The following is a 25,644-nucleotide window of genomic DNA, read 5'->3' on the forward strand; positions in this document are numbered from 1 at the left end:
GGCACCGCCATCTCCCTGCCGGTGCGCGGAGCCCCGGCCGCCCATGCCGCCGGGTGCCGCGCCGCTGCCCGCGCCGCGCTCCGCACGCGGCCCCTTCCCAGCGCCGCCTGTGCACACATGCACACCCCACGCCACAGGTAACCAGGCAACGGCCGGGGGCACCCTGCGCTTTTGCCGCCCTTCGGGGAACGAGAGGCTACGAGGCGACGGCTTTTAGCCGCGGCGGCGCGGGGGGAGCTGGGCAGCACAGCGGGCGGGACACGGAGTCCCGGGCCCGGGGCAGGGACACAGCCCGGCGGGGGCGGGCGGCCGCCAGCCGCCATCTTGCCCGCGGATGGGTACCCGAAACCAAGATGGCGCTCGGGCGTTGAGCGCGGGGCTGGCGCTTCCTCGCCCAGAGCGGAAGTGACGCCTCGGCGGCGGCGGCAGCAGCAACAACCCTTCGCCCCCCCGCTCCCGCCCCCCCCCCCCCCCCGGTGGTTTTTGCTTTTCCCCGAGGGCTTCACGTTTCTTCCTCCGGCGAGACGGAAAATGGCCGCCCGGTTGCCATAAGGGAACGGGGCCGCCGGGATTCCCGCCCGCTAGGTGAGAGAAGTGCGGAGGTAAAGGGGCTGCCTGGAGGCTTGGCGGGGCGGCGGCCCCTGGCTGAGGGGAAGATGGCGGGGGGAGCCTGAGGGGGCGCAGCCCGGCCCTGCCCCGCCCCGCCCCCCAGCGCGCGCTGCTCGCGCGCCGCGCCGTCCCGCCTTCCCGCGCCGCGTGACCTCGGCGCTCCGCAGCCATTATCCCGATTATCCCGATTATCCCGCGCCAGCCGACGGAACGGGACGGGAACGGGCGGTCGCCGTCACCGCCCTGACGCGGGCCACCGCTTCCCGCGGGAGCCGGACCGAGCCGGTGCCGTTCCTCCCTGCGCCCCGGGAAGCGAAGGTAGAAGGGGAAGCGGCGGTGGGAGGCGGCAGCGGAGCTGCCTTGTAGCTCCTGGAAGCCTGGCGGGATGGGGGTGTGGGGGTATGTGGGGAACGGGCGGCTGGCCGGCCCCGTTGGGCTTACGCCCCGGGTGCGCGGCCTTTGGCTTTCGGCCTCCCCGGAGGAGGCAGGAAGGCCCCAGGGGATGTGGCTGTATAACGCTGGTTACGGGAATGTTTAATTTCCCCGTTATCATTGTGGGTGTGACACTGACGAGGGAAACGGTGCCGGAGAGAAAGGATGGTTCCCGGTATTGAATCGGCCTTTTACGGTCGTTGGAGGAACTTCCCTTCGGGCATGGCTTTGGTTCAGGCGCTTGTGCCTGAGGTGCCCCACGCCTCCCTGCGCCTTTCCTGCTCTGATTGCAGATGCCCGCAAAAGCCCGTGAGGGACCGCAGTGGGTTTTATGCCCCTTGGTGAAAGGGGCTATTGTGTTGCCAGTCTTGATTATGCTGTACTCTGCAACCATTGCAGGATCATTCCCGTTATTTCCCCTTTGCTTTGTAAACCTCCTGCTTTTCGCCTTTAATTCTATGAAAATCAGGTTCTTGTTTTGTCTGTCGTGTTGATCCTGTACGAAGTCAGTACAACCCGTCAATTGTTTATCTCGGAGATGAAAGTTTTGTCCTCAGAGGATCAGTTAAATTTTACTACAGAAAGACGTGAGGGCATACAAAACAAAGGTGCTCTTGACTCTGCGAGTAGTCACTACTTGAGCAATGCAAATGTATAAAAATATCACTTAGAATAGTTGTTCTTGGTGTGGGAGGGATTAGTTAAACAGCGTGGAGTTGCAGGAAAATGCTGTCTAGCTGCTTTTCTCCTCCCTCCTCCTCGTCCTTCTCTCTGATAATCATGTTGTTTTGGACAAAAGTGGGGAAAATGAGGCCGAGGTAATGGCTTTGGCACTGAGGTGTGCTCCAGGCACGCATCTATTTTGTGTCAGGGAAAGTAAGAATTGCATCCTCCCACTTGTCGCTTTTGATGTTGAGTGACAGGCTGTGCTGAATGGCCAGACGAGGTTCAGTGTATTACTTATATCGGTGCATGGAGCTGGAGTGCCTCTCTCCTGAGCGAGGCAACTGTGTGGAGCAACTTCTTAGGTGAGGGCTGTGGCTGGCAAAATCCTGAGGGCAGGAGGTAGGAGCACATACCATGAAGAAGAGCCTGTTTACATTGAGAATGCAGAAATCTTAAAAGTGGTCATAGGAATCTAGAAAAAAATCAGCAGGGAGCTGTTTGGAGCTAGAGTGCAGATATTTGGGTGGATTATATTCAGTCTGGTTGTCAAGGAGAGGTAGTGTTGTAGGGGTTTGTAGAATGCCAGAGAACATTTGCAGTTTGTTTACAGGTAGTGGAGGTAGGTGAAGAAAGCTACTGAAGAAAGTGCTCTGTTTGTCTGTGTGAGTTTCTCCCAAAGGTATTCCAAAGAAGCGCCTTGCTTGCTTGTTCATTGTGCTGCCACTGGCCTCGTACAGCTTTGTGGTAAATGGGAACTGGGAGGTGATGAGCCTGAAAAGGCAGCTTTTGTCCAGAGTAGTTTTCTTATGGAGCACTGCTGCAGCCCACCAAACACCTCTGAGAGTGTCAGTCTTGGAACAAATGAGGGTGGGAAGATTGCCTGGAAACCATGGTGTAAGGGTGTATGAAAGCACGGTGTGTAAAACACACACACAAAAATGACAAAGGCTGTCCAAAACAGTATGTGTTCATAAGCATGCTAATTTCTTTTTGTGTATGGATGCATTTCTCAGTCACTTTGGTTTCTTTGTTTTTTTAGTTAGAAAAGCACGGTTTTGTTTGCCATTAGTATTACATAAAAGACAGCTAACAATCATATGAGGGTTTTGCAGAGGTGATTTTACTTTTACTAGGATGCTGGTTTTTGAATTAATTTGCAAATATTTTGTGTTATTTTCTGTATAGAAATTAATGAGTTGGGGGGGGGGGGGAAGGCCTTTGTATGTTTTACTGTTTCCATTATATTTCCAGCATATGAAATGGGTGAAGTAGTGCTTCCCACCTCTTGTTTGTATATAACAAGGTAGTTCAGGCAAATTTGCCATGAAATTTTAGTATTTGAAGGAATCTAAGTCACTGACGATCTAAGTAGGATGGGTTTAAGTGACTATAAAATGTGTTCTATTCTTACGTGTGATGTGCCACTGCTAGAGTTGTGAACATAAAAAAAAAATGAGGGGAGAGGTAGAGAGTGGATAAGAAAGCACAGCAGATGTGCAAGCACTGAATAGATGACTTACAGTGCTGTCTCATTAAGACTGGCTTTCTTTATTTCTGTATTATGAGAAACTATTACAAATTCTGTGAAATTTTATGAAGGCTGTCCTATCCCCTTTTGTGTTGTCATGGTTGTATAATCGTCCCGTCTTTGGAAGCTTGAATCTCTGAATGAAAACACATTTTGGCAACAGCTTGTGAATTACTTGAACAAGATTTTTATTTAAATCTACCTGACAGCTCTCAAGTAATGTTTAAGCAAGAGAAATACTGACTACTAATTAGCTATAAAGGAAGGGTAGCAAAACTAAGGGATCTAAGAGGAAGCAGTGTTTTGCTAGTGTGAGTGGGCATAACTGTCCTAAAATGTCTTAAACTTACATGTGATGTATAACTTGTTAAACTGATTAAGAGATGTGTTGTATCTACAGTCTGTGTACTCTGACAAAACCCCAACATCAGTGGTGTAGTGAAGACTCCTAAAAATACTATATAAAAGGAATTGGTTACCATTTTCCTCGTCTTTTAAATATTTTATTAAACATAGCAAATGCTGACAGTGATACTTATATCCTTCTTATTGTGTTGCTTGTGATGGGATAAGCCTGATTGTGTTGTATATCTTGTTTTTGCTTGATGGCCAAGATTGGTTGAAGACACCCAAAGATGCTGTTGTTTTTTTCATTAAGAAACTTATCTGGATGTGATTCAATAACTGACAGATGGTGGACTAGCCAATTTTTGGAAAACATAGTGGTTTCTGTGTTAAGTCTTGGTTGTTTGACTGTGTTTGGTTTTGGTTATTTTGACTTTATGTGTGTGTTTATTTTGGTGAGGTTTTTTGTTTGTTTGTAGGGTTTTTTTTGGTGTTTTGGTTTTTATTTTTTAAAGCTGCTTGCAAGTATTGTTAAAAATCTTAAATGCCACCAAGTTTGCTGCTTCTTGAGGCTATGCCAAGCTGGTTTCAGGAGACTTTAAGTTTGTGGTGCTGCCAAAAGAAGCAGTCCTGCCCGGCTGCTATTTCAATTTCTCTGTGTTGGCCCAAGTGTCTGTGGGCTGTGTAATGAACCATATTAAAAAAAAAAAAAATTGTATTGAAAGTGATCCAGTGTGTGGGTGCAGAAATACTTAGACTGGCATAGGAGACATCATCAGGAATGTGAGGAAACACAGCATAGGAGAGACAGAACTGTTTCTTTAAACTAGCAGAGCCACCTTATTCTGTGGAGCTGCAGCAGCTTCCTTTGTAAAATCCAGATTTTTTTTTTTTTTAATACGGTGGTGAAATGGTTGAGAGCCAGGCATCTCCTTTTGATTATGTAGGGTGGAAAGTGAGGGAAAAAGAAGTGTGTGCACTAGAGCCGTGGTGTTTCAGGCACAGGCCATGTTCCTAGCAGTTGTGATCCTCTCTTAAAAATGCTGGGTGATAGTGACGCATTTTCACATTGTTGATGCACACCTTTGGCCGAGTGTGGGTCTCTTCGGAGAGAGCAACAAATGATGCTGAGGACCTGTATTTCTTTGCCCTTTACTGTGCCCGTACTTGGTGTGGTGTAGCCACCCCAGCCTGGCCATGAGCAGGAAAGAGGCTGTGGGTGATTTCATTTGCTGCTGTGAACCAGGATGTTGTAGCTGTGGTGCTCTGGGGATGGGTACTTTTTCTCTGAAGGTGTGCAGCATGTAGGAGCTGACTGTCACAGACAGCTCTTTTCCTACATACTTTTGGTACTACCACAGTTCTTTTCTAAATGAGCTTTAATAAAGGTTAATAAAATTTTAGATTCTTGCATATTGTGAGAATATTTACACGGACCAAAACCACCTCAGCTATGTAGTCTTTTCGCTTCTGTTCCTAAGTATCAGTGTTGTTTGGATAAGTGGGTCTTGTGTGTCAAGGTTTTACCTATTACAACTAAATGGAAACAAAAGCTGCAAATAGTTACATGTTTTTTAAGAAGTTAAGGGTTTTTATTAAAGTTTGTTTTTTTTTTAAAGCATTATATCCGTACTCTTCTTAAGAAACTTAAATGGGAAAAGGGTAGCAGGTATGTTTTAGCTGCCAGGGTTGGATGTGGTATAACTAATGTGTTATTTAAAAACAGAGAAGTGTGCCTATTTTCACTTTTGCTAGTTGCTAGAAAAGAGTTCTAAGACTGCAGAACTGACTACCAGAGTTTGAGTTATGGTAATTTAAGATCCTGTCTTCTACTTAGAAGTTTTAAAAGTGAAGCAGCTATCTTGTTCCATATCCCCAGAATCTAAAGACTTGTCTAAATTAGGATTTGGGATTTCAGCTAACAGCAGTTTAAGTCAGAAATACAGATTATATAAGTATTCATTTAAAATCTCAGCCTGAACTTGACGTTTGTATTGCTGTTTTTGTACTGGACTTCTGAATGCCTTCGTTACCCTTTACTGGCTAATACCATCTCGCCTTTTGTCTAGACAAAATCTGAAATGGTCCGATACACTACTGTGCTCCTTCGGAGACTCATGCTTGCTGATGATGAGAAGTAAAAACTTAATCTTAATAAACCATATATTTTGTAGAAATTGGAAATATCTTGGTCACTACTAGTGAATGGTAAGTGGACTTTTGAAAGCAGTGTTTATGAACACAAATGCTACATTTCTTCTTTTAGATGAAGAAAACACCTATGAACAAGTGTGGAAGTGTTCTTTAGGAACAGTCAATGTCTTGTGCCTTTGGATTTAATGAATTGAATTGTTGAGCTGCAGAATTTCTGAAGATCCAGCCTGTCTGTAGAGAACTAGGATAAAATCCCTGTTTTGCTGCTTGAGTGGAATTGAAAAGTGTGCTTAATGTTGAGTTAGACTACAAATGTATATAATCTTAAGGCTTGGAGGTAATTAAAGCTGAGGCCAGTGAATAATTCATACATTTGAGACTGATTTTGTTACTACAGTTATGCTTCCTTTCTGCATAACTGTAAAAGAGCTAGTTCTTGAAGATGTTCACTCTTTAGGTAAAATTATATATATATATGCATTTTAAACAAGAAGTTATACTAGAGTAGTGCTTCTGTAAATATTGCAGGAGAAACCTGAAGATAAAGCTTTCGCCGTTGGCCTGAGTTCTCATCCCCCTTTTTTTTTTTTTTCCAATAAGATAACTCCAGTGAAGTGCAGAGCTGTGTGCTAGAACTCAGACTGGTCTAACAGTTTGCCACTGTCCTTTTTGCCTCCCTTTTTTTGGCTGCATGCTGTTATTTGCTCCCTAATCCAGCTCAGTTTGGCCCTTCATTGAGCCACTTGGATAACCTAGTTAAATGAAAGTGGTTTCTAGGTATCAAGAGCTGGTCACTGGAAGACCTGAAGGCTGTCAGGGCTGCTGTGAAGGTGAGGCTAATGTGTTGCGCCCCCTATTACCAGGGCTGAGGAAGGAGTGGTCATGTATGGAAAGGGATTTGCCACTTGGCAGTGTCTGCCTCTTGAGCTGCTCTGGTCTTAGTGTGCAGCATCACTAAGTCCAAGAGTAAATTTGCTATTTCTTATGTATTGTCTTTTCATGAGATAAAAAATGTTTGAACCCGTTTAAGCAAAAAGGTGCTTCCTCTTAGCAAATGTTCGTGTCTTTGACAGTCTCACTTTTTGTTCTGTAGGAATCAGTATTGCTGAAAGCACAAATACAGAGTTTTGAAATAATTTCTTCATTGACACCAACTAACAGGTTGAGGTGAGTTTAGCTTAAGTCCTTTTTAAATGTTCTGATTGAACTCAGTTATCGAAAATTAAATCTTCTTTTGCTCTCCTAAATTTTATTCTTGCAGTCAAAAGCTACTGTATATAAAACAGTCTTGTAAAGATCAACTGTTCTTGTCATACATAGAATGCAAATAATTTAAAGCTGAGATTGAGTTTTATTATAAACATTGTGTATCTGATGTTTGGTTTGATAATTACTTGTAACAGAAAACAAAACTCCACCAGGTTTTGTTTTCTGTCGCTCTTGGAAAATTGGCATGTCTTAAACAGTTTAAAAGGTCTAAATTTATGTTGCCTGTGAGTATTGATCCTAAGAGATTACAAGCCATTTTCTGTAAGTTTAATTGAACTCAATGAATTAGAAAATATCTTCAAAGTATAGGTTCTGCAAATTTGCTTTTTAGTGGAAGGAGCCAATAAAAAAGAGCATTCAACACACTCTTCTTTGCCAAGGTAAATAGTTTTTTCTGAGTTACATGGAAGTCTGGTTTAAGTTCAGTTTTTGCTGGGCTAGTTTCAGATGAAGATACACCTCTTATACCATGCAAATGCTCGTGGGGAAAGTCATGGGGGGCAGGAGGAACCAGTTGATAGGAGAAAAGTTCATCTGCTTTTCTCTTTTGGGTTCTCTTAGACGTGTCTAAAATCTCTGTAATTTTGGTAACTTTAGCTTAAATTCTAATGTTGTTCTTGTCTTTACATAATTGAAATACCACCCAGGTAATGAGAAAGATTATATAAGAGAGAAAGTGCTTGTTGTGTTGAGCTAGTATTTTTGGTACAGTAATTTTAGGCTTTAAAGCCTGTTTGCAATACAAGCGGTAAATGTTTGATTGTTTCTATTTTGATTATTATTAAATGATAATTGATCATTCAAAGGCCTGAAAATACCTAGTTACTTGTTCATACCTTTTATTCAGGTTATCTAATGTGATGCTTTTTTTTTTGTTTTTTAAAGCTGGGCAATTTCAAAAGAAAATGGTAATGGGTCAAAGTATTTATTAATTAAATTGGGGATTTTTAGCCACTGATCCAAAAAGAAAAGGAAAAGGTGTGTATTTTTTTATGGTTAGCACTAATTCTAAATATCTATTAGGACTGTACATAAGATGAAATGATAGTTTATTATGAATTACTTTCTTTGAGTTATTGATTTATAATCAGTTGTAGTTTTCATAGATTAATTTCTGCTGAAGTGTGTTGAATCTTAAAAGCTATACTGTTTAACTAATTGTTAAAATCTTTAAGTTGGCTGTGCGTTTTGCATATAGGTTAGAAAGCTATGTTAATCTAAAAATATGCAGGATGGGCATCTTGAGCAGTGGAAATTCGGATCAGTGATGAGCTTTAGTGCATATGGTTAAGAGAATTAATGCCTGTGGGTCAAGTTAACAACTGCTGGACCAAATATTTCAGGGCTTTTTCTTTGCTCATGTGAATGGTGCATTGTAGAGGACTGTGAACTCCTCCTGGAGAAGGAACAGTGCATTGGAAATGCTAGAGAACTACACAATAGCTAAACCACACAATAGCTAGATTGTCCAGAGTGACATTATTCTTGCCTTAATGTGCAGAAATGTTTCATTTTCTGCTTCTTCCTTTTTGCTGGAGTCTCTGTGTACAGTTGATTCTAGAAAAAACCTTTTACTGTTAAACTTCATGTTTTCAGAGAAATTGTGTGCACTGCAGCAATGTTAAATTCTTTAAAATGTGGTTAAATTTTTCATTTACTGTTAAATGTACTTACATTGTCTCCAAAGCTCTTTTGTTTAGCAAATACTATACTACTTTCTAACAGTGTCATTTTAGTAAATGCAAATTTTGTTCATTTATATCCTTTACATGGATGCTAAATGGTTGCTTCTATTTTTTTTCCCTCCTCTCATTGCTTTTCCTTTTGGGAAGGAGTAGCTCTACTGGCAGAAATGGGTCGATCTAATTCTAGATCACACTCGTCAAGATCGAAGTCCAGATCTCAGTCCAGCTCTAGGTCAAGATCCAGATCACATTCAAGAAAAAAGAGATACAGGTAAGTCTTACTGTATGAAAAGATGATTTGGTATATTGGGTTTTGTCCGTAAAATGTTTTTCACTTGCATGATGCTATGGCAGAAATGAGCCTAGAATCCTGTTCGTTTTAGGCAGTAGTTAAACTGTGCTTTGAGTGTAATTTCTGTTTAATTTTTTTCTCCATCTTTTCCTGTATCTCAAGATAACTTCAGAATGGTAATGGTTCTTTGTGATTTCTGGCGCATTTGATTCTTCCCTTTCACTTGATGTTTTCTGTGTCTTGTCTCTTTTCCCTGTAATTTGTATTTCTCATTAAACTTTTTATATCTGAAGTAACTTAAGGCTTCAGTAGGTAAGGTTTGCTGTATGTTGTCTTCTCAGTTGACTCCAGTGTTTTCCTCATCTTACTTACTACCATCTCCCATAAGAAGTGAGTCAATTGAATGTTGGCTGCCTCAGCTGCTGCCATGCACAGGCTGGCATAATATGCTGCAGGGTCATGTCACTCACTCCCTGTTCCAGGCTGTGAACTGTGGTAGCTGAGAAACTGAATGCTGTGTTCCAGGGTGGTGGTGATCTCTAATGAAAGTCTGGGGAGGCCAATGAGGCTGGTAGTCTCTTAATCACATGATGCCAAGTTTCACAGTCCTTAGCAGTATAGGCATATTTATTATAATTAATTTATCTCAGAAATAATAAATAAAGAGAGATTGTAGAAGTTACTTAAAGACTGGGAGTCTGCAACCTTTACCTTCTGACTGCATTTTGAGAAATCTAGCATTTTGCATCAGGGCACTTCTTTTTTTTTTTTTTTTTCCTTTCAAATTTTCTGGTTGTAAAATGCTAATGTTACTTTTTAATTTTAGTTCCAGGTCTCGGTCAAGGACGTACTCCCGATCTCGGAGCAGAGATCGTGTTTATTCTAGAGATTATCGCAGAGATTACAGAAATAATAGAGGAATGAGGCGTCCCTATGGTTACAGAGGAAGAGGTAGAGGGTATTATCAAGGAGGAGGTGGTAGATACCATCGTGGAGGTTATAGGCCTGTCTGGAACCGAAGACACTCCAGAAGCCCTAGGCGTGGCCGCTCCCGTTCCAGAAGTCCAAAACGAAGGTCGGTGTCTTCCCAGAGGTCCCGGAGCAGGTCTCGTCGATCTTACAGATCTTCCAGGTCCCCAAGGTCCTCTTCATCTCGTTCTTCATCCCCATACAGCAAATCACCTGTCTCCTCCAAAAGACGCGCATCTCTGGAAAAGCAGGCAAAGAAGACTGAAGGGGCTCCTTTGCAAGACAGTCCGTTGAAAAATAAATCACAAGATGAACAGAAAGATACGTTTGAACACGACCCATCAGAGTCTCTTGACGATTTCAACAAATCATCAGCAGCTTCTGGCGACATTTGGCCTGGCCTTTCAGCCTATGATAACAGTCCAAGGTCACCCCATAGTCCTTCCATTGCCTCCCCACCTAGTCAGAGTTCATCTTGCTCTGATGCCCCTCTGCTTAGCACAGCCCACTCAGCAAAGGACACACCTCAGCATTCCCATTCCATTCAGCATAGTCCTGAGAGATCTGGCTCTGGTTCTCTTGGAAATGGTTCTAGCCGCTATAGTCCTTCTCAGAATAGCCCACTGCATCATATCCCTTCAAGGAGAAGCCCTGCAAAGACAATCCCATCACAGAGTGCCCCCCGTGAGGAGGCTCGAGTGCGGTCGTTTTATCCTGAGGGTGGTGAACAGGAAACTGCAAAAGGTGGAAAGTTTATGAAAAGGTAAGAACCAAGTTATAAACCTACTGTTGCCTCTTAAAAATACTGTTAAAGTTTCATCAAGATTGTCACCATAACCTTGGAAAATGCATTATGGAACGCTAGTGATAATAGTCTGGTTGGAATTGAGCTTGAAAGATACATATGTATTTTCGTGCTAGGATGCTTCAAAGCCTTGAGTGTTGGGTAGTAGAGCTGGGGACATGTATCCTTGAGGAGGATATCCTTGGTTTGTGCTTTTCCTCTATGGTTTATTGTCTTGTACTCAATTTTTACTATTAAGAAAAATCTTAATTGGAATAGTGCATCACACTTGCTGGCTTGATAGTGTTGATACCTCTGTTCACGTATTTCAGCATTTTAATGTTTCATGTTGTCTGAAATGCAAGTATTCTGAAAGTCTAAAAATATCAATGTTGTGCGATAATTTCTTTATGTTGACATAAATAGCATCAGTTGGCTAATTGTGTGGTGCAATATAAAATCTTTGATACCTTGAATTGCATCACTTATCAAAGAGGGTAGGTGTTGGTATTCTAGGAATATATTGCTGTTGATGTGAAGGTAGTTCAGTGTATATATTCCAATGAATGTAAAATTGTTCAACTTGTTCTTAAAAAGTTTGACATAGTAGTAATTTTTGAAAGTTGTTAAAGTCTTACTGGCATTAGACTGTCCCTTTTGAATGTGACTGATATTTCAGTGGATTTCTTACAAAAAGAGAAGTTGTGACTATGTTATGTAGGCTTGATTGTAGGCTTTAAAATTAGTCTAGTCAGTGCTTTATCACGTTAAAAAATTACAGCTTAGGAAATCAAAAATACAACTTCTCTTGCATTAGATGTGTTGGAGTTGGTGAACGTATCTGTATACTATGCTCACACAGGTTCTAATAAGGCAGTGGCTGAAATCATTAATTGGTGTGTTTCTGTGTTTAGGAGAGCTGCCTTCTAATGGCTCCCTGCTTGAACACAATATAGTGAATGCACTAAACCTGAGCTAGATTGTGGAATTATTTTAGTAATGTGCAGGATCTTGAAAAGAATTCAGTTTTTTATGCTACTGCTTCAACTCTTTCAGTAAAAGAAGTGCAAAAATGAATTGTGGCCTGAGTTTTCAAACCATGTGAATTTGATGGAAAAAATTTCTAGTGTAATGAGAGAGAATGTGAAACTGGGTACTGATTAAGAAAACAAGCAAGTAAATTCCTTGGCATTCTACAGAAAGGCACTATATTCTTCAGATGCCTCCATTAGTGCATAAATTACAGTGTATACAGTGTGTTAAAGGTGTGCCAAACATTGCATGCTAAAGTTAATTGCTCGAAGGAATGTATTTTCATCTTCTTCTTGGTGTGGAATTGACACAAAAGGGGAATGCAAGTGAACTGGAATGAATGCAATCCAGAGTTACCAGTCTCTTCTTTGCTATCCACAGGTACACAGATGAAGAGTCTAGAGTATACCTGCTTGATAGGGGTAATACCAGGGAGAAGGAGGCCCAGAAGGAGAGAGGATCAGAAAAAGGGAGGACAGAGGGAGAAAGGGAATGGGAGGAACAGGAAACTTTAGATTTTTTCGTTGATAAAGAGACTGGGAAGGAAAAGTTTAATGACTCTGAAGGGGAGGACGCAGAGGAGACAGAGGATTACAGACAGTTCAGAAAATCTGTCCTAGCAGATCAGGGTAAAAATTTTCCTACTGCATCTCACCGGAATGCTGAGGAGGAAGGAACCAAATACAAATCTAAAATATCAATCAAGGGCAATAGAGAGAGCGATGGATTTAGAGATGAGAAAAGTTTTAAGCTTAAAGAGACTGGCTATGTAGTGGAAAGGCCTAGTGCAACAAAAGATAAGCACAAGGAAGAAGACAAGAGTTCTGAGAGACTAATGATGAAGAAAGAAACTCAGTCACCTGAGCAGGTAAAGTCTGAAAAGCTCAAAGAACTCTTTGATTACAGTCCTCCTCTACACAAGAATCTGGATGCGAGAGAAAAATCCACCTTCAGAGAGGAGAGCCCACTTAGGATCAAAATGATAGCCAGTGACTCCCATCGTCCTGAAGTTAAACTCAAAATGGCACCAGTACCTCTTGACGATTCCAATAGGTAAATTATTCCACTTTACAGTGTGGTTCTCCACCTGCCTGCAGTGTTGTTCGTATTTATTTAAACTAGTGGTTTCTTTTGTGTGTCTCTTTGTTGTTGATGCATTTTAGACCTGCTTCCTTGACTAAAGACAGGCTGCTTGCTAGCACACTTGTCCATTCCGTCAAGAAGGAGCAAGAGTTCCGATCCATCTTTGACCACATTAAGTTGCCACAGGCCAGCAAAAGCACATCAGAGTCATTTATTCAGCACATTGTGTCTTTGGTTCACCATGTCAAAGGTATGTGTTTAGTTTATTGTACTGGATATCTGTCTGACAAGTTCATTTAAGCCTGCTTGCTGTTTCTAGTACAGGAAGATTTCAGACCTCTTCTAATGTTGTGATTTAGCCAGACTTTCTTGAGGTATACATGAAAATAATTAGAACAATAATAGCCACAGAAACTAGGACAAAAAACCCACAAGCAGTGTAGAGTATAATAGCAGGTATTCTGTGTTTCTGGATAAGTTTTTGATGCTATGTAGCGTAGAAGGTTTGAATTTCTATGGTGTAGTTTAAACATATTCTGGTCAGTTTTTCTAATATGATTTTAATGAGTTTACCATACAATTTTATATTAAATGTTGTGGTGTGGGTTGATGGATGTTTTTGGTCTGTAAATAACAATGGCATTCCTTTTGGAGCAGCTTAGAGGTAATTTCCAGATTCTTATTAAGAGGGTTTTTCTTTTCCTCAAGTAAGATTTAAGAAAAAATGTGTTCTAAATGGTAGTAAAGTTCATGGTTTTAGTGTGCTTTATTCCTATATGACAATATTTTCAGGAATTTGACTTACACAAACTTAGCAGTGGTTAAATAAACCTCCATTAAATGAGTTATATACTAATTTTTTTCTGATATAACAGTAGTGGCTCTTTTCTATAAACACCAAGAAGAACCCTCAACAAACCAAGCACAACAAAAGTCCTCCCCCAAAATGACTTGAATCCAAACCTGGGCCATATGATACTTCGATCACTTAGGTCATATCCTCTGAAGTTTTTTAATGGGAAAATAGATAATTCCTAAAATCCCCTGGGGATGTCTGGACTGTTTTTAAATGCTTTTTTTTCTCTAGCATTTGCTCTATTTCACTAGACTGTTGTCTTGCTGTTGTGTTAAATTTAACTGAGATACTACAAAGATGGTGGAAGTAATTTTGTTGCATCATCACAGTAAAGGGAGAAGTGGAAATGCTTAATTAGGTACCCGTTTCAATGAACCTGTCTGTAAGCATTGTTTTTAAGATGCATTAGCTTCTAAAATTGCTGAGCTTTTTGTGCTAAAAATATGTGCTGAGTTCAGTTTAAAATCTCAATTTTGTTGACATAATTCAGATAAGTTATTTCCTTCATATTGAATTACTTAAAAAGTAATAGTCAACGATAATGGACTATGATAATGTATTAGCTAAAAAAAATATTGGGATGTTTAGTGTATAATAATTTGTTGTCAATGTATCTATTCATATGTAAAGAAATATAAGACTCAATCCAGTGAGAGCTTCTGTAAATTTTTGCTCGTATGGTACACATGTAGCTGTAGGTGAAAATAATACTTGCTCTAGGTGAAAATTATACTTGCAGAACTCTCATATGTTGATCACAGAATAGACTTTTTCTGTAAATTTTTGTACGTTGAATATCTTATAAATTTGACAGCCTGTCTGGTCAGTTACTAGAATATGTACTGTTACGCTTGTTTTTGAAAGCAGAACATCTCTAAGTTTCAGATTTACTGTGGTCTGTGATCAGAATTTTTGTAACTTTTTTGACAAGCTGAAGTTATGTTCGTTATTGGTGTGATGCGACCAGTCTGAACAGCTCTTTATTAATGTAGAGCTGAAAATGCCCAGTGATGTTTTCTTTTTCATTGTAACTAGGTCCTGGAATGTGTTTTGAAATGGCAAAATCCATGTTACAAAAGTAAAATAGCTGTTGAAAGATACAGATGCCAAACAGGCAAAGTTGAACCTTCTGTCTTCCTGGCAAAAATGGCATAAAAACAGAATTACTAGCTCAAATTCCTGTGTTTGATGGAATTATGATTGAGGCACTACCCTTGTAGTGGCCGTTTCAAGTTTTAATGGTTGGTTATGAGACAAATGCTGGATGCCGGGCGGTAAGTTGATACAGATGTATGTTGACCTGTTAAGCAGATAGCTTGCTTCATATGTAACATTTCATAGCTCATGACTTTTATGTATTTCTATATTACATTTAAACACATTTGTTGAGCTGGTTTAAAAACTGAGTTTTGCTGTGGCTAGTTTAACTGTCTCTGAAGGAAGGAGAAAATTTGTCAGAGAAGTTGTCAAGTTTGCCAAGATGCCAGATGCTTAAATGAATTTATTTATGCATAGGTGTGTTAATTGTATCGTTTGTCATCACCTAGTCAAGAAATTGTATTCCTTTAAGAAAAGAGTTGTTAGGTCATTAATGTAGTTATTGAAGCAGACATTACTTAAATGTTTTCACTAATTCTTACTGTAAGTTAGAGATGAGATGAATGGTAAAGTGTATTTATTGCAAATATTCAGGACTCAAAAGTAATTTCATGTTCTCTTGTGGGCAAAGTTTAAAATAATAGTTTTAAGAAATTGCTCTTTATCATTAGAGGAAAATGTCACTGAAAATGAGCAAGACCAGTCAGTAAATGATGCTTGAATTAAATGTGATACAGTCATAGCATAGTAGACTTGCAGTGATGCTGTGCGCTGTTATTTTGTTTGGGTTACAGTGTGTGTAAAAATAGAGAAAACGCCACATTTGCTTGTACTGATAAATTTATTGAAAGTACTGTGGGTTTTGCCTGCTACTTGCCTTTCTGTCAGGAGTAAAATAAGTGTCAGTTGAATGAAACTAATGAAACAGTATTTTTTCTATTGTAACCAACAGAGCAATACTTCAAGTCGGCTGGAATGACCCTAAATGAGAGGTTCACTGCGTATCAAAAAGCAACTGAAGAGCACTGCACCCGACAAAAGAGCCCAGAAATACATAGGTATATGTTAACTGTATATGCAGATACTTTGTGTTTCAAATAATGTCTTCTAATATTTATTTTGAGAACCCAAAATGCTGTTGCTAATCTGGATGAGGTAATTTATATAATACAAATTACAAAAAAAAACCTTCTATAAAAGAGAACTCATCTGAGTCAGGTCTGGCTTCATCTGTGGTTTTGCGACAGGTGTCTTCTCTACCTCTGTATCTCATTTTGGGATATATTTACTTTTCTCACATGCAGTGCTCAAATATTGAGGGGCATATGTCCTGAAGATGAAAAGAAGCCCTGTACATGCATCTTTCTTCTTCAGTGTGAAATGTTCCATCTCATACTACTTTAGTTTTTGTGTGTGTTAATTTACAGCAATTTTTTGAAAAATCTGAGAATCTAAAAGGTAAGAAGGTAGGCATGCAGATGTAGTGTCTGATCATGTGCTCTAGTTTTATGATGCAGTGTACTATATTTCTGTTGCATGTGACAGTACAGTATCTAACTTCACAATTTACTTGTTAAGAATTTTTGACTTTACAGCAAACTATCATAGTACTGATGGTTTCTTGGAGGGGGTGGGCTTTCAACTGCCTACATATATTGGTCCTTTTGAAATAAATCATTAAACATTTTTTCTGTCTTCCAAGCTATATTTAATATGAAACATCAGTCTGCGTGTTTTCTGTATTTGTGTTTTTAGCATTCTTCACACAGAACAGAGCTGTGGTTTTTCATTTTTAGTCTGCTTCTGTATTCTGATGGTGAGGTTTAATAATGCAAAAAGTTTATTCTACTGCAAAAATGACGGTTTGTCAGTTTTCTGTTGAAATGAAATGTCTGAGGCTGTTAACAGTCATGTACATGTATGGCAAGACACTGCTTTTATTTTACATTTAGGAGGATTGACATCTCTCCAAGTACCCTGAGGAAGCATACCCGTTTAACAGGTGAAGAGAGAGTCTTTAAGGAAGAAAGTCAAAAAGTAGGTTCTAAGTAAATATCTTATCTGTGCTTCTAAACTTAGTCTCATTTTAAATCTCAACTTCATGTCTGGTTTTCTGTATAAAAATACAAAATTATATTTATTGTACTTAGAGTACTTGCATTTAGAATTTTTTTTCCTTTGAGTTAAACATGTTACCAAGAAGCTGGTTTATGTAGTGTGTTTTTGTTGTATTAATAACCTGGTACATAAGGTGAAGTCTATTTCCATGCCTCCTTTCTTCTTGCATGTTTTTTGACCAGTAAGCTGCCCAAGGACAAAAATAGGTTTGGGGCAGAGGGAAGTACCGAGATCGTCAGTGAGCATTGTGGTTGAGCTACAAAGGTTGTTGTGCTCTGTTTAAAAAGAATTCGCCAGAATGATTTATTTATCTCTTCAAACCATGTATCATTGTGGTCTGTATAATCAAAAACTAGACACCAATTGGCTTGATGGCAATGCTTGTTTAAAACTGAAATTCTTAGCTGTTCCTTTTTTAGATGTAGCCATTGCATGTAAAGGGAAAAGTCAATTTGTGTGCTGAAGTTTGTTGAAAAATAGGTAAATTCTGTCTTTTTACATTTTAATTGATGCACAGTTTGCCTTTTCACTGAGATTCTCTTGATGTTTTTTTTCAATATTTTGTTGCAAAATATATATTTGTTTCCAGGGAGATAAAAAATTAAGGTGTGATTCTGCTGATCTTCGGCATGACATTGACCGACGTAGAAAAGAACGAAGTAAAGAGCGAGGAGACTCAAAGGGTTCCAGGGAATCCAGTGGGTCAAGAAAGCAAGAGAAAACTCCAAAAGATTACAAGGATTACAAATCTTACAAAGATGACAGGTAAATATTTGAAGTCCCTATAGAGGATTTTAGCTTCAAATTAGCCTTTTGTAATTGTAAGCTTAATTGCTTTCAATTTTCAATGTATAATGGATCATTTAATTTTAAACAATTAAAATTATTTGTTTTACAGCAAATATGTATTATCTGTCTTTTACACGGCTTATGGTGGATGAGGACAAAAACTTTGGAATAGCAAGCTAACACTGAAAAAAAAAATGACAAATTAATCTGTCCTATTATCCAGGCTACATCAGGAGGTTGGACTTCAATGCAGTACATTTCTATAAACAGTTTGTGTAAGAACTTTGGTTCGTTATGCTTGATTCCGCACTTTTTCAACTCATAACACCCAGAGTATGAGAATTTTACTGATACTTAGGTTTTAACATGGGTGAGAAGGGGAATTTCTAAATTTTTGTCTAAAGCCAGTGGGCTCTTTTAAGAAAAAAAGTTAGCATATCTCAGTGGATACTGTGTAGAAGTGGTAAGAGTTACTTCAGGTATGACCTTTCTTTGAATAGAATGCTAAAATCTTGTAAATTGGGTCAAATTAATACCACTATGGGGTTACTAAAAGTTTTTCTGTAGGATTTTTTTCCCTGCTTTGTACTGTATAAAGTGAATTTTTACTTACACTTCCTGTTTCCCATTTACTTTGACTTTGGTATCCACATTTTCTTCCACTGGCTAATTTCCCTACAGCCATCTATGTAGGGAAGCCCATACCATACCTCTCAACAGTGTGCAAACTGAATTGTGTCAAGTTACTGTAAAACTGTACCTTGAGGGGTTTTTCCCTTTAACTTGTGTTTTTCTGCCTCAGAAGAAAGGCAGATCTTAAAAGTAACAGCATCTCTTCATGGCATCAAAATCTAGAAAAGTTCTATCTTACAGTTTGCAGACTGCTGCTTTCCAACTCGCCAGCAATAATATGCATTTAGTGCACTTAAATGTGTCAGAGGAGGCTGGAAAGTGGAAATATACTTTGCCTTAATATCTCAAATATGTAATGTGCGACTTTATAACCAGAAGGGGGTTAGTTTTTCATAAAATATAGAGACCCGGTTTAGTATAGCATGTTACAGACTATCTAGTACGTTTAAAATAGCACATAGTATATTTTTTTATTTTTCAGTAAACAAAAAAGAGACCAAGACCGTGCTCGGTCCTCCCCATCTTCCTCCCCATCTTCTTCCTCATCCAGTTCTCGAGAAGAAAAGGATTGCAAGAAAGAAAGAGATGAAGAGTTCAAAACACACCATGAACAGAAAGAATACTCTGGTTTTGCAGGAGTCAACAGGCCAAGAGGCACCTTTGTAAGTTTTTTCCCTATTCTTCCCCCAAACTGCGAACACTTGACCAATGGCAATAGTGTAACAAAGTAAATGAGGGAGTGTTGTAGTGGTTCATGTTAGGCTAGACTTGAGGTCTTTATATGATATACCAAACCTGAAATACCGAGTCTCTTTTTTTTTTCCTCAGCGCTCTCCAGTAGCTGAGTAGTCGAATGATCTGTAAATATATATTAGCATGACATTAGAGATCCTAGCATAAGGGTCTGGGGAACAAGATTTCTTGATTATTCCTTGCTCTTCTGTAATAATGCCATTTCCTAGCAGGATCTGAAAATTCACTCTTCTGTAAATTTTAAGTCTTATGTCCTGATACCTCTTAGCTCCCTGCAGGTTCTGTTTTTCCCTCTCATGTTGGGTTTGGTTTTACACTCTTTTGTGTGTAATGCCTGCAACTTTTTAAATAGAGAATGGCACATAATTAAAAATAAATGTCAACCTTGAAACACCTGTATTAAGGAGATGGTATACTTGTTATTTTTGTGTTTCTTTGGCTTGGACTAGCCACTGAGTATGAAAGTTCATTGATCTAGCTCTGGAATGTATTTAAGCATTGTGATTTGGAAAGTGGCATATTGACCACTATAGTTTTCAGAAAAACCTTAAACTTTCAGATTCCATGTTAGTGTAATTATTGATATATAATTGGGAAATGTAGATGCATTTGGAAAAACTAGGAATCAATAAAGAAGCCTTTGAAAATGATAGGGAGCACTTAAAACACCATAGAGCCCAAACCAAAAAAAAAGCCCAAAACAACCCACAAATAGACACCACACACCCATCCCCAAACCATGCGGCAAAATAGACCTCCAAACCACAGCTAAACACAAAAAAGTTCAAGTTCCATGTTAGATGGGAAAAATTGTTTTACATAATAAGTAGGAGTAATTTCATACTTCAACAATAATTCCTTTTTGTAGCCTGTAATTAGGATCAAATAATGCTAAAGTGTGGTGTTTTACTACAAACCTTTAGTCATGCAAGAAATAAGTTTTGAACTACACATAAGGATGTCTGAAATGCATGTGGCATGTGCCAACACTTGAAGCTTGAATCCTCCATCTAAAAAACTGTAGCTACCTAGAGGAGAATTCAACGTTTCAAATTTCTAACACTAGAAGCACATAATTTCTTCCTTTCTTATTATTTTTTATATAGTTATGCTGTGGAACTCTGTGGCATAAGTATATAAATCCCTGGATGGTGTAGGCATCAAATATGACTATCAGCACAGTTTCTAGTTATATAAAATAATGGCACAAACAAAAGAGAAGTTAAACAAAAGAGAGCTTAAAACTCCATCTCCTATCAAGGAGATTTAGTGGGAGAAAACTTGATATTTTTTGAAGCCTTCCTGCTTTATAAAACCGGATTGTATGCATTGTGGCAGAGGTGCTACTTTACATGCCATTGAGGTGGATGGAAACTGGAAAGTTAATAGATTTCTACTCATTTGGCATAGACCAAATAGGCTAGTGACTGCCAATTTGGTCTATGCAGTGATAATAGGTTAATGTTCCTAACAAGATACATGGTCACAAACAGGCTTTTGGAGCAAAGTGTCTGAGCAGGTGTATCTAAATAAGCCAACTGCTGACTCAGATCTCCTCTTTAGGGATGCATCTTGGATGGTATCAAAAAACACAGACCAGGTAGTGTAGGAATGTGTTTGTAAATACAGGCTAATAGTGGCTGCATTCCAGTGAATACTCCTTTGCTTTTGGAATAAATAAATTAATCTTTCTCCTAACAGGAAGCCTTGGAGAATGTAACATCATCCCTATCCAGAAAGCTAATGTTAATTCAGTAATGATTTTTCACTAACTTTGGCTGGTACACAATTCTCTTGGATTCTGGGCTTCCCATACATAAGCATCCTGAATAGTTTTCAAATATGGACACAAAAATAAGGATAATTAGAATTTTTCAATGGCAATGTCATTAGTATCTATATCTGAAAGAATTCTGTGTAGCAGCTCTGTTTAAAATGAGTTCTATATAGAAAATGTACACTTATCTTTTTTGTGGTAGTCTTTCTAATAAACAAGCCCATAAAGATAACACAATAGTAGATTGTATATCCTGTAGTTCTTTATGTTAAAGATGATTTGGTAGGGGGAAGTATTAATAAAATGGTGAGGAAAACCGTAGATGTTTTTCTTAAAGGGAATTGATCACAGGACTGAATACCAGGAAATGCTGATATCTTTTTTTTTCTTTTTTAATTTTGTCTGCCCCCTGCCCCTTCCCCCAGGTTACTGTTTGTTGTGCCCTGATTTTGTAAAGCTGTTGGAAATAAAGAAAACATGTCTTATTTCCTCCCTTGTACAGTTAGTCTATTGCTTTCCAAATGGTTCTCCAAAAAATTTTTGTTTGTTTTTTTTTTTTCTCCAGTGTATTGGATAGGTCTTATGAGTTTTCTACAGATTGTCTTACAGTCCATTTCCTTTCAGAGTAATTTTAAATCTGTCCAGCATAAATTCTGCATTAGACGTTTCAGAGCTTTGTGGAACTAAGTATGCATAATAGTTCATTAATTATATTGTTTATGAAGCATGCTTACTTTTAACAAATCAGCTTCCAGTCCTGTTTTTGTATTATTACTCTGAAGATGCAGTTCTATGTTTTTAAGTAGGTTATTTTGGAAATTGTGTTCTATAGTAACTGCAGTTTTTAGCAGCGTTATCTTCCCAAACTGACCTTTCTTCTCCCCTTCAGTGAAGGATATAGACTCATTTAATGTTTTCTACAAGCTAAGTATTTACATGCTGAGATAACTGTATACATTACTACTTAGTGTATTCTGAGTTAAGGGTGGTTTTTGGTGTAAGACTTTCTAGCTATCCTGGCTCAGGGCAAAAATTTGGGAGATGGTCCCCCAAGGGGTTCCTCTAGAAAGCAGATTCAATTGGTCCCTCCCCCAACTTGTTTGGGGGAAAAAAAAATACCTCATTGGAGAAAAGTGGAAAAAACTGTTTATTAAATAATAAAACCTGAACAATATTAAACAATAAAACTACTTGCTGCTCCACAAGAGATAATGGGGTCAGAAAAGTCCCCTCCCTGGGTTGCAGCTCACTCAGTCTCTTATCAGTCCCTCTGGCTCTGGAAGTGCTGCAGCCCAGTGGGCCACAGGCTGGTGCTTTACTGGTGTTCAGTCCAGAGCAGGTTTAAACAGGCCCAAAGAAAAGGAGAAAAAAACCCCACAGTCCAGGGAACTTCTTTGCCACAGCTAACTAAAAGCAAAGGAGAGCTCTGTCCTGCTGTCTGTCCATCCGCAGACAGCACAGTCCATGAGCAGGAATGTGGAAGAGCGAGTGCAGTTTCTGAAAACGAGCTCCTCGCTTCTTCTCTCCCTGCTTTGCTCTTGGAACAAGTTTTAAAGGTGCAAAACTTTTTATCCAGCATAAACAGAACAGACAATTGGGGATACAAGGATCATGTAGCTAACCTAGGACACTAGCCATTTTCAAACCCCAGTAATTCATTATAAAGAATATTTAAAACACTCCTTTTTACTTTAAGCATTGCTGCTGTGCACAGTACATACTATTGACTTTTTTATTACTAAAGGATTTAATCACTTGAAATGTAATTTGACCTGAGGTACATTCTTGAATCTCAGTTAAAATTGCTTGAGTAACACATGGGGGATATGCTCCTGTGAAAACTGCACTGTTAATATGTATTCCAGAATCGCTGTTCATAAATTATTCAACTGACTCCATAAATACCTTTCTTTTCCCCCGATAGTTTTGTCCCTGTTTCAGTCTAGCTTTCCTCCTGGTCTTTTGTCTGTGAACAGCTTAGAAGCTTCTTGTGACCTTTTGTTCCAACACACTGGTTTACTAGCAGTGAAGTATTTTTTCAGTGGTTGTGGGTGATCTTATGCCAAGAACTCCAATGTGTTTCAATTAAGTTTAATATAATAATTATTTCAAAATGAATGCTTGAATATATTAAGGTAGTATGTAAATTTTAAAATGGTTTTTTCACTTGCAAATAATGTAATTAAGCACAGAAAGTATTTTCAGTAATAGAGAACTTGAACTCTACTTTGTGGTGTTACATAAATGGATTAAATGACATCTTGGTTAATCAGTTTCGAATTAGGGGCAGAGGAAGAGCCAGAGGAGTCTTTGCTGGAACAAATACTGGTCCCAGCAACTCAAATACTACTTTTCAGAAGAGACCGAAGGAAGAGGAGTGGGATCCTGAATATACCCCAAAAAGCAAGAAATACTTCTTGGTGGGTGTGGAGAACTCGATGTCTTATGCATGCCTTTTTTTTTTTTTCCCAAACTTTTTACAAGCGTAGAAGTAGCATGCATGTATGGACAGGGTCGAGAGTAACTGTGAGAGTATCAGGGTGGCTGTAGTGGTTGGTTCTGCTTATCTTTCATCTTTCTGCAGCAGGCTGCCAGTAACAAGCCTGACACAGAATTTATCTCCAAAATTTTCATCAGGGAGTGGGCAAGAAGGCGGGTTCAGACAAAATTAATTAAACCCCAACTTCAAACCAGAAGGGCTTGTGCTGTGTTTTCCTGGATTTACGTCTGTATAACATTTGAGATTTGTCTTACATTGGTTTGGAAGTCTAGAGAAGTGAAAGATCAGGAAAAGCTTACAGTATTTTTGGATTTTCATAGGCAGACTCTGTTATGAGCAGTTCTTTGCTCTGAGTACTGTGATAGTCATAAGAAAATCACCACGGTTTTGATGCCTTTTCCCATCTGGATTATGAAAGGAGGACACTTGATGTAGCCACACTAAGTAGTGCAGTATACCTGAAGTGTGGACTCTGCTCCAGTTATTTCTGTAACAATGCAAACTTTGAGGATATTGTTTCATCATTGAAAAATTATAAGTAATGAAGATACAACCTTCCCCTGTAGCATTGTAGCTTGTCACAGATATGTTAACAGGTAACCAAGAAATAATGCAGTCACAATTCAGATATTTCATTAAGGAGTTCTGGCTTCCTAGACATGTCTAAACTTTTCTGATCTGTAAACAGAGATGTGATAATCTATTCATGATATTAGAACAATCAATTTTAGCTATTAAATTTGAATTTCTAAAAATATTTTAAATTAAATAAGCTGCCCTTCAACTGCTTCTGTGTAATTAAAGTGCATTATATGGGTGTGATACATGTTTAATAGTTCAGACTTCTTTCCAAATCACAAGTTAAAAAAACCATATGTTGAAGCAAGTGTACCTCGCCATTCTAAATAGAAACTTTTTTTATATTAAATAATGGTTTGTAGATTTCATGCAGTGTGTGAAATGATTGTGAGAACATACCAAACTATATAAGGCTGTATTTGGTAGCTAGACAGCAAACTTTAGGCTTATTAAGCAGAGAAACTCAACAATTGTTTGGTAACATTGGACTTTTAACAGTTTGAACTTAAGTTGCCCTATGTTGTGCTGGTGAGGCATATTTTCTGAAAGCTGCCTTCGGTTACCTCTTATGAAGTGTAAAGAACTCCCTTTGTGCTAAAGTAACCTAGCCCTTTCCTAGAGCTTCTTTTAAAGTAACGATTTTTTCCCCTCAAAACTAGTAATTCTTGATTCTGACTTGAGTGTAAGTTGCAGACAAGTGATTTCTTACTAACATTTGAGTAGACTCACAGTGAATAAGGGCTCTTCAAACAATTGTGTTGTGGTTTTAGTGGTTTTAGTGACAGCATTATGCCCTTTTAGAATAATTACAATCTGAAGAGAACTTTTTAACAGCTACTTTGTTTTATACATTTGCTATAGTGTACTAACATTATGGGCTACATTTAAGAGGTGTCTAACCTTACTCTTTTTCTGGTGTTGTTGTAGCATGATGACAGAGACGATGGTGTGGATTATTGGGCCAAAAGAGGAAGAGGCCGTGGTACTTTCCAGCGTGGCAGAGGGCGTTTTAATTTCAAAAAGTCAGGTAGCAGTCCGAAGTGGACACATGACAAATATCAAGGGGATGGGATTGTGGAAGATGAGGAAGAAACTATTGAGAATAATGAAGAAAAGGACAGACGCAAAGAGGAAAAGGTAAATCATTCAGTGAATTGCAGATCAGACAGTTCATCTTGCACTATGCCAAGTAATTGGCTGCATGTAGGAATCACTTTAAAGGTTTTGGAGTTTGATTATTAACAGTTTACAACAAGACTCTTTTCTTTCTCTCCACAGGAATAACCCAGAAGAAAGTTGTAGCTGAAAGAGCAGCTCTTGCACCCCCCACACAACATTTTTAATATGTTTTTTTGTTGTCAAATGAATGTAAGCATTTTACTTAAATTTTACTGTTGGAAAGTAGTTTAGCAAGATTGTTTTAGTTTTAAGCCTTTAGAAAAAAATCATGATATAGTAAACTATGTTAATGATCGTACAGGTAGAAAGTAAAATATTTGTAACAACTTTTAAGAAATTTTACTGTTTGTTATATGCAGTGTAATTCTGCTTTGTCCAAATATATGGTCAAGTACAACTCTAAAAGTTTTGATTCTCCCCTATGTCTGTGTTTTATTCTGAAGTAAACTTACAGCTCTGCACACCTGAGATCTTGGAGCAGCATTTTTTATAAACTGATCCCTACTTCTCTGTT

At 38.9% G+C, this 25,644-nt stretch overlaps 1 protein-coding gene across 21 annotated transcripts; it reads left to right on the plus strand.

Annotated features, from left to right (window-relative positions):
• Window positions 1-25,598, plus strand: BCLAF1 (BCL2 associated transcription factor 1). 21 transcript variants are annotated; one of them, XM_072927021.1, is made up of 14 exons: window positions 1-137; window positions 6,828-6,901; window positions 7,889-7,981; window positions 8,836-8,959; window positions 9,807-10,712; window positions 12,147-12,818; window positions 12,929-13,098; window positions 15,755-15,860; window positions 16,755-16,839; window positions 17,510-17,685; window positions 18,824-19,004; window positions 23,146-23,292; window positions 24,879-25,088; window positions 25,230-25,598. In XM_072927021.1, the coding sequence occupies exons 4-14, from the start codon at window positions 8,856-8,858 to the stop codon at window positions 25,233-25,235; spliced, it is 2,763 nt and encodes a 920-aa protein (XP_072783122.1). In that variant the 5' UTR covers window positions 1-137; window positions 6,828-6,901; window positions 7,889-7,981; window positions 8,836-8,855; the 3' UTR covers window positions 25,236-25,598. The 21 variants fall into 21 exon arrangements, with proteins under 21 accessions (XP_072783122.1, XP_030125418.1, XP_030125422.1 ...); XM_072927023.1 differs by lacking the exon at window positions 1-137 and adding an exon at window positions 450-585; XM_004176365.6 differs by lacking the exons at window positions 1-137; window positions 7,889-7,981 and adding an exon at window positions 450-585 and having other exon boundaries at window positions 9,807-10,055; window positions 10,155-10,712.
• The last annotated feature ends 46 nt before the right edge of the window (window positions 25,599-25,644 follow it).

Source organism: Taeniopygia guttata, chromosome 3 (assembly GCF_048771995.1).
Source record: "Taeniopygia guttata chromosome 3, bTaeGut7.mat, whole genome shotgun sequence".
NCBI lineage: Eukaryota > Metazoa > Chordata > Aves > Passeriformes > Estrildidae > Taeniopygia > Taeniopygia guttata.